Raw genomic sequence first — 9,639 nt, 5'->3', positions numbered from 1 at the left:
AGTTATAAATTTTTATACGCTTCACTGCTATATCGAACTTACAGAAAGCCGAAAGAATGGTTGATGCAGTGATATTTTCCGAATATTTTTAGCAGCCTGGTTTTTTATGCATAAATGTTATATCCAGGCTTGCGTAATGCACTAATTATCGTCATGTCAAATTAGGAACACACTGAAAAAATGAAAAAGTTAGTTAGGATTTATAGGACGGCGCGGCATAATTAATTTATCAAGGAACACACTGCAACAAACCACATGGAAATTTGTGAAGCCACTGTCATACTATGCTTTCTGCAAGCAGGGCAATAAAAAAAAATTTGAGAAGGCTCGCATTTCTACGGAGATTTCAGCCGTGTTTTCTTTTTTGTTACCTACAGGCATAAACAAAACATTTTTTTAAAGCCGCATCCGGGGTGTTTTCGCGGAAAGTGAATCGGAATATAGTAAGACGACCTTATTGGTACCAAAAATGGTGTTTTCTAAAATTTGTTTTCTTTAGAAATTTTCGCGGTTTGATCCAGTGCCACCATTGAAGTCTGCTTAAAATAAATGAAAACAAGGCTTGCTTCTGTTTTGGATAAGTGTTTAGGTTCTGCACCCCACTTTCTTTTCTGATTTCATTTTGGTGAGAAGCCGCTTTTTATTGGATTTGAAACGAGCGGAAGCAATAATAACTGTGATTATACACTAAGATATTGTAACATTGAAACATTCGTAAAAAACTGTTTGAATAAATTTAGTTAAGATTTTCTCTGGAAATCTCTGTTAGCAGGTGCTATACAGAGTGCTAAAAATGAGGCTTTCGGGATTTTTGAAAAACAGACGATAAACCGTACACGAAAATCTTTTAATGCCCCGTTCACCTGAAAATCCGGTGTCGACTTTGTCGGCGTCGGCATGGTGAGCGAAAAATGCGGGCATGGCTCTGGCAGGTGGTCCCCAGAGAGCAACCTAGGAGGCAGGTGGGCAGCCTAGGTCACGTGACCTTGTGGCGTCATCGCAACCTGCCCACCGGATAGTGAGAAAACTGCCCATTGTGACAGGTGGCAGTTAAATTATTGATTGGTCGCTTGGGAAGAGCAGCCTAACTGGTTCGCAAAGGCCCATCACTGGGAGTACCTGCCACCGCAGGGCAGTGGCGCTTCGCTTAACCGCACTGCACCACTGCGCCAGGAGGGCATGGTATGAGGACTCCCAGGGATCTATGAATGTAAAGTAGAGAATGATCTTCTGCACATATGGGAATTTTCCTCCAAGTTTTTTTGCACACTGCTTACGCGCTCAGTGGGACACAGAGTGAGAGTAAATTCGTCCTCCTCAATTTCCCAATTTATTAAAATTGTAAAACTTTTTGTTACACCTTTCATGTGCATGTCTGCATTGAAAGCTTACAGCCGGTCTTATTCATGTCCCGTTACATTTGGTGTAATTTTAGCACGCCGTTGTTACGAAATATTCGACTCTGAATTCTACCTTTATAAGTTTATAATCACGCGCACAAGAAGGTGGCAATGGGCGCTGGTAGACGTAAAGCAATGCGCAGTAGCTGCGTCACCTCGGGAGGGGGGGGGGGGGGGGGGGGTATTATGCGCCGTTCGTCACCAGCTTGCATGAGTGATTACGTGGATTAATTAGGAAATTTGGCTGCGAATATCTCAAAACAAAGGAGTGCTTCGAGAATTGTACCAAGTGGGATAGTCTACGAATACGATTGCCGTTATGTTTCGAATATAAACGACCACGAGGCTCGCAGTGACTGAACAGTTTATGAACAAATTTGGGCTAACTAGGAGACTAACAATGGCATTTATACACTTTTTCATTGTGTCTGCATGGTCGCATAAAGAACGCGTGAAAACAACGTTCTTTTACTGGTGATAGCTTCTTTCTAAAAATTTTGAAAGCATAATTGTGCACACACTGTACTGTACTACTGTATAAAAGTTGGAAGTGGCTGCCAAATTTACTGCAGCCCATTGATTTTCCTCGTACATTATATTTCTTTCGTCTTGATCCGCGGTCGCTGTTTGCCTAATATATAAAGGTGTATCTCACTACTTTCAGCATCTGGCTACCTTTCGCAAAAAGCTGTTTAGTTCCTAGAATGCTGAACATTACTTCATTTTTATCAATTTATTTTTAAAGCCTACAGTCGTGCTTTTAATTTTAGGTTCTTAATTGTACGCTGGCACATATCTTATGAGATATACAGCGAGACCATGTCATCACGAAATGATAGGTTACTGAGGTGCGGCCGATAACGTGACTACAACCAAATCAACCCTACAAATATCTCGAGTAAATATGCGGACGAACGGCAGCGGAGAAATCGTGTCTCAGTGCCCGAGATTATCTGGTTGCTTGGAAGTAAACTACGCGAGTGTTTTCCTTCGTTACTGCTCATTAATTTTTTATCACGGACAGAAAAACAAAAACACTTGCTGCGGTTACCAAAGTACATCAATTTAAATACAAATGACCGAAATCTTTTATCACAAGCAAATTACCACCTTGAGTTGAATAAAGCTGTCATCAAGGTCAAGCGGAGTGCGGGTAAGGGGGCTGGAGAGGTCGTTTACGGGGCTGTAAAGAAATATAGGGACAAGGCACTCAGAGTGCGAAGAACCCCCGCCACGTGGCGGCGGTGACCACTGCACTCTTTCCGTTCTTTGAGCACAAATGAGATAACGATTCACCCGTTGCCCTTTCTGGCGTCTGTATCCTCTCCTGCGAGGGCGTGTTGGGTGCGACCGATGTCTAGGCAGGCCAGGCCACAGCAACAAAGCGTGCTTACCTTGGGCCACCGCGGGAAAGTGCTGCCGCTGAGATTTCGCGTATGATTGTGTTCCGGTCGTCCTTATGACGTTCTCGATTAAGGGAGAGGCAGTGCAAGATAGAGGAAGAGACTGTTTGGGTGCTTTGCGGCGCGCAAGTTGTTCGTAGCAGTCTCTGAAATGCCTTGCGTTTTCTGGTTGGTGAAAATTGTCGAGCATATTACATCCTGCGCACTGTAAGAATATCGGCGGATTATGACAAAGTAGAGGGAGTAGAGAGGAGTAGAGAGAGGCTCTTTTGGTAAAAAGGGAGTAGAGAGAGGCTCTTTTGGTAAACAACGAAAGAAGAAAGAAAAAGTAGGACCGTGGACGGGAAGTCTTAGTTTACTGTACTCCAAGACCAGGAAAAGTGAGGGAAAATCAGCTGAGACTCCGAAGGCCGGGTGGTGTTGAGCCAACGCATACTCGTCTCGGCAGACGAGTCTTTTGTAACTGCAGCCATACCATAACCTACCGACGAAAGGCTCGCACGTCTCCTGAACGACACGGTGAGTGAATTCCTAAGGCGATGCTTTGCGTATGGAGAATCTCGTTTCACCGCGAATTTCGTGCATGTAATATAAGTTGTCACGAACAAGCGGTGATATAATAGGCGACAACCGGAATGACATTGTTTTCCGTGGGCTGGCTTTTGTACGTGGACATAAAATGCGAGCGTAGTATGTAGACTAGTGTTCCACTGAAAAAGCTCGAAAGCTATTTTGCAGAGGACGCCATTTTCTGAGCATATGTCCACGCTACTAAGATCAGTGCAGCCACTGTTCCAGGCCATTACGAATTATTACCATTTCCACATGTAACGTGTAATGTAAGTTCTCTAAATCTGACAAGCTGATGTTCATTTTAGGTGGAAGTTGATGTATTGCTATTGAAAAACCTAACCGGAAGTTTTCTGTAAAGGTAATTATATTTCGTGGACTCTGCTGGAAGCGAAAATTTGCTATGTGCAAAAGCACGTCTCCCAAAAAAGAGAGAACCACCCTGCTTGAAATTCCCTCTCTAAATAGTCCCAGACGGGCAGTGCCTTTGATAACCTCTACATACCAGCTGGTCGCCAAGTTAGTTTGGGAGTTTAAACAAATCATACGCGCAGTTAATACTTGCTTCAGTTTGCAGAATTGCAGAAGTAACCTTAGCGAAGGAAAGCTGGTATTCTACAGTACCCTTGCTTTATAGACGGCTGTCGTTAGCATGCTGTGGGTGCTGCACGGCAAGTGCAGTATGTATGTGCATTATGTGCCATGCTGCTAAGCTAGGTGCCGTATATGCTAAGCTAATTGCTTGAAACACTGCACCATGCAGTGTTAGTGTACATCATTTAAAGCTCAGTTTTGTCTGTTTTCAGTTCCATCATTACGCGAAGTTTTTTATAATGCTTACGGAAAGAGAGATGCGGTACCTTTCGTGGTGCGAACGACCTGCCTCTGGGAAACTGATCGAGTATCCCTGTGCTGCGGCGTTAACATAAATAAGGTTGCACAACAAAGTATATATATGATGAGATCGCGTTCGGTAGGTTTTCTTCTCGTAGCTGCACATTTTAAATCATGTTGTGCCTACCAGCCACGCGTAGCCTATCTAGCCCATTGAATATTTACGTTTCACATTTCGCACTTATTTACGTAGTCATATTCATGTTATGTTGTTACTTTAAAGTGTTGGCGTATGATTTTAATATGATTTTGTATTTCACCCGGCTTCAGCTTAGTGAAACCTTGCGTAGTTTGCGGCTACCTCTACGAATGCGAGTATTAGTTGCTGCTTGGGAGTCATCTAGTGGAACCCCTTTATAACGAAACGGTTTCTAACGAAATAATGGATATAACGAATGAATGATGATTCCCATTGGAAGCTCGATCAACACGGTCTATAACAAGTCTACGGCTGTAACGAAGTAATCGCCGAGCCCCTTCAACTTCGTTATAACGAGTTTCACGTGGTTGCTCCAAATGTAAGCTTATCTCTGCGAGAGAGAGCGGTATGAGGATCCCGTCATCAAAATGAAGGCCTAATGAAAACAGCTGATAATCAGCGTGCAATAAAAAAAAAAAACCTTGCTGTCTCTAACGGAGAACAATCTTGTTTACCATCGTGATGACATTTCTACCTTGAGTTCTCAAAACGGGAGTTGTTTGTCTGCTAACTTTTCAATGCCTTTTCAGACGGTGTGCAATCGGAGCGCGGTGTGATTAAAGGGCGATGGCGTACCCCGAGGACCTTCTGCCAGCACACCTGGAAGAGAGAGCGAAAGCAGAGCTGAACGAGACGCCCGAGCGACGTGCTCAGGCTCTTGAAGAACTGCATGCGCTGCTGAATGGTGGGTGCCTTAAGGACGCCGCGGCTGAGCCCAACGTGACTTACCGTACATTTCACAGAGTCTGATTTTGTATTGTGTTGACGTGTCCCGTTTGCTGTTAACTTGTGCATGCAGGATGCACAGTTAAGACCGTCATAACGAGCTGAAAGGCAGGGAACGAGGACCCAGCGTAGAACTTTGTAAGCAGGAACCGTAATTACTCCGCTTCGATAATTTACTTGACGCCCTGGTAAACAAGGGGTGTTCCTGTTAGTGGGCGTTACCTGATACATTACTGGAAGTTACCTGTTATGAACGCGAACGTCTCTTTATGTTCTCAGACAAAACGGTTTAGATTGAATCATGTGTACACCATGGCGTTGCTTGCCTTTTGAGTTTTGGGTTGCTTTGAAACTGCAGCAGTCGCTCGCGCTTCTTTACAGCTGAATGCTAGGACTATAGACTCGTCAAGCTGGCCTAACGGCAGCTTTCTTTCTACATCCGTTTCACCTGTGTTTATTAAAGAGGGAAACATAATTGGTTTGTTTTAATCAATTAGTACACAATACTAACGAGTTCCATAAGACGGTAGTGCGCCGCAGCAGTGTGCATCATTCAGGAGAAGAAAGAAAACAAGGCTTATCCATTTTACTTCCCTCTGAATTTACTTTCGCCTTCTCGGTGCACACAACTATTTAACTGCATGGTTTCAAACTGCAAACGCAGGTGAAGCGGCCGTGTTGACAACGAGAACCGACCCAATGTTCCTGCTGCGCTTTCTGAGGGCGAGAAAATTCGACATCCCTGCTGCGTTCCAGCTGCTTCGCAACTACTACAGAATGCGATTCGAGAACCCAGATCTGTATCAGGACCTCTACCCTTCAAGCGTCAAGGAGATATTCGACTTGCAGTGCCTAGGCTTCCTTCGAGACCCCGATGCTGAAGGACGAAAAGTGTTCTTGCTCAGAATGGGTAAGAGAGGCAGCGTAAAATATCCTTGAAGACTGTGTTTGCACTGGGACGTAGTACCGCTTTGGTGATGAATGGTTTTCTCAGTTTATTCTTGCGGCGCCAAATAAAAGGGCAACCGTGAGGGAATTGGTGAGCGCTAGCAAAATACGGAGAGGGACGAACACGCAGGACAAAGACATCCTCTGTGTGCGTCCCTCTCCGTATTTTGCCAGAGCTTACCAATACCCTGAAGGACGTATTTCCAACTAGCCCGAGAAGGTAAGCTGTTGGGCGAGTTGGTGATGATTTTCCACATCTACAGCTCGATAAACGGGACAAGATGAGAAGAAACATGTAAAGACTAACACAGCGCTGATTGACAACTGATTTTTTTTATTGCTTTTCCAGCCGGTATATATACCCCCACTGCTGGGCGGGAAGCAAATCAAGGTACACGTAACATGAGAAGACAGAAGGATCCACACTCCTACCAGGACGCGTCAACACACGCATTCGAGATAAGCTCTGAATTTTTTTGACAGCGTAAAAGACGCTGCAGTAATATATACTGGTATATATACCGGCTGGAAAAGCAATAAAAAAATCTGTTGTCAGTCAGCGCTGTGTTTGTGCTTACAGGTTTCTTCTCATCTTGTCCCGTTTAACGCTCTGTGGATATGGTCCAATAGCCCCAGTAGTAGCTCCTTGGTCTTTAGAGGGCAAGCCCAACGCATTCCCAACTTTCTTGGACATTACTGTTCCAATATATGCTTCTACAGGGAGCAGAATTGCGCTAATATTTTCTCCACGCCGCTCGTAACACTATCGAAATTTAGTCGGAATGAATTTCGACTGATACTCAACGTATGAGCCGGAGGGGGCCAGTCGCTCTCATCTTGAGCGAAGTTTGCTTTGTTGTTCGACTGATGGGGTAATGTATATTGCTTAATCATTACCGAATCGTCCTCCCCGGTGCAAAATCTGCCCTATAAGATGCTTCTTGCGTTCACACCATCTCTGATGGCTATTTCAATATAATGGGAGGTACTGAACATTCGAAATTCCCGCGGTGATTTTGTGTGTTCGGCACCACGCGTCACACGGTGGCAGCTGTGCGAACTAAAAGCGCTTGTACGAATTTCTTGGGCTTGAGGCTACTGTCTTGAAAATCTTTTTATCTGGAAATGTTGAATGAAGTTTAAACTCAACGTTTGCACCGGTTGTCGCTGATGTTGAATTAAATTCTTCCCCGTATAGTTATTGAAAAGACAAGCGCACCTTGCTGGTCATCAAGAATGGTTCTTTTTTTCCTTTTCTTTCTACCTCGGCTTGCCATACACCTCTCGCGTTACAGCCTGCTGCAGAGTGGGTGACCGGATCTAGTGCTGGTCGTCACGTCTATACATCAAACCGCGCATGTTTTCAAACGTCGGCACTCCGTAGCCTATTATGCTAGCGAGACAATTCCTTTGTCCGGTCATAGGTCCAACCATACTGCTTCCTTTAGAAACATTCACGAACGCAAGTCATAGGCAGCAACACACAGCACGCAAGTGCAGGGCAAAGTGGGCGATATAGTATACCCGTACTACAGGTTCGTGCAAAGCGGCAGCCTCAGCTATTTTTTTTTCTTCTCAATTAACACTATTAGACATGAGTTCTGTAGCGCAGTTAATAAATACCCTCTCATTCGTCTTTAATTTGCCCTGTCCTTCCCCAGAAATGGGGTCCCTAACCCTGCATATTTCTATGTTTCGTATCGCCACCTCTCTTCCACTCTGGCAGCGTTTCCCTTCACTTGTTATCTACTTCACAGACCATCGAAGCATTATTAGAGAAGTATGAAATCACTTTCAAGTTTAATGGCGTTTCCAATTCCATGTCCCTATTTATCCTCATCAATTTGCTGTTCAACTGGTCACTCTAAAAATAGCTACGGTACAACGCACCTCGACATATAGAGGGCAGAATGATACCCATACGCAACAGGTTTTTCTGTACTCACTCCCATACGTTGATGCCTTGGCCGTATGTCGTCAGGAATTCCGTATTTTCCTGCAGCTAAGGTAAGCAACTAACCGCTCCCTGCCCTTCTCTTCTTCTTCTACCCTGTTCAGGCAAGTGGAGTCCCGACGCGTGTTCGCTGGAGGCCATGTACAAGCCATGCACTCTCGCCTGGGAGCACGCGCTCGAGGAGGCAGAGACCCAGGTGAACGGCATTGTGGCCCTGGTAGACCTCGACGGTGGCTCGCTCAGGCACGTCGCCTCCATGTCGCCAGCGCACGCCTTCAAGATCGTCTACTGCGTCCAGGTGCGCAAAAGATGAATAGTCGGCGTACATAACTTCTTAAAGGCATGAAGAGACCCAACTATTTTGCAGAACTATAATAAGGGAGTAATTGCTCATTGACATCCACCCGAGCGCAGCCATAGGGTTACAAAGGAAAGCTATACCGCTTTCTCAGAAACTTCGCAGTTAAAGAAAAATTCGTCCTGGTCCGGGGTTCGAACCCGGGACCACCGCTTCACCGGAGCAGTCGCTCTACCAATTAAGCTAACCGGGACGGCAAGCTTATGGTAGGGCGAGAGCGAATTGATCAATAACTCGAAGTGGGAACTGTGTTGGTCAACCAATTGCAGAACGAGTTAAGCCAATCACAAAGCATTTGTCGGGAATAGACTCATTCCACGTGGTGATGTGAACTATGAACTAATGTCTTATGCACCATGCTCAGGGGGCAAAAAAAAAAAAAATTCATCGAAACATTTGGTTTTTCTATTTTATTTAAACGTGCCCGGTCCTAGGTGCATCTCCCGAAAACCTTCAACGGGGTGAAGACTATGCATGTGCACTTGACAGAAAGAACACACTGCCCTCAAAACGTAGCAGATTGCGGTACCTCTTCAGTGTTCATTTGCACCATACGTTTCTGGTGAGCGTCGGAAATGCAGTCAACCTCATTTAATTTCCGATCATAGCCATCATCATAATCATCAGCTACCGCACACTGCAGGACAAAGGCTTCTCCCATTTATCGCTTTGCTGCGAAATATCCGGCCATCCTATGCCCGCAACCTTCCTAATGTCACCTGCCCAAATGACTCGTTGGCGACCCCTACTACTTTCACCAGGGCAGGCAAACGAAACATAGCGTACATGAAATCAGTTGCAGTAAATACTGCCGTTTGATATAGTAACCCTTTTAATGCGATATCGTTAGAGTTAACTTGTCGTCAACATCTGCTGTTTACAATGACAAGTTTCTTAGATAAGCACAAAATCCTGTCACCGTGTCAATATGGTTTTGTACAAGGTAAAGGGACGGAAATGCTTTTGGAGGATTTTTCTGACATGTTAAATCGATCTTTTGAACGTAACCAAGTGGTGTGTGCACTGTTTCTGGATGTCAGCAAGGCTTTTGACAGCGTGTGTCACAGTGTGTTATTGTGTAAACTGTCCAAGTTAGGCTTCCGTGGAGCGTTTCTTTCGCTTTTGGAAAATTTTTTACTGCAGAGAACGCAATATATCTCCATTGGCCGGGCAAAGAGCGCTTCTTT

General features: G+C 44.9%; 1 protein-coding gene across 1 annotated transcript in view; it reads left to right on the top strand.

Moving 5' to 3' along the window:
* Positions 1–5,001: 5,001 nt before the first annotated feature.
* Positions 5,002–9,639, top strand: part of LOC149372737 (alpha-tocopherol transfer protein-like) — an 8,959-nt gene continuing 4,321 nt past the window's right edge. Inside the window, exons 1-3 of the mRNA XM_089587143.1 lie at positions 5,002–5,151; positions 5,857–6,102; positions 8,199–8,392. Of these exons, the coding sequence (XP_089443269.1) occupies positions 5,034–5,151; positions 5,857–6,102; positions 8,199–8,392 (558 nt within the window). The 5' untranslated portion in view covers positions 5,002–5,033. The remainder of the gene's footprint in view (positions 5,152–5,856; positions 6,103–8,198; positions 8,393–9,639) is intronic.

Source organism: Amblyomma mixtum, chromosome 1, assembly GCF_055824585.1.
Source record: "Amblyomma mixtum isolate Tamu chromosome 1, ASM5582458v1, whole genome shotgun sequence".
NCBI classification, from domain to species: Eukaryota; Metazoa; Arthropoda; class Arachnida; order Ixodida; family Ixodidae; genus Amblyomma; species Amblyomma mixtum.
The sequence above is the reverse complement of the archived record's forward strand: the minus strand, read 5'-3'. Positions and strand labels throughout refer to the sequence as shown.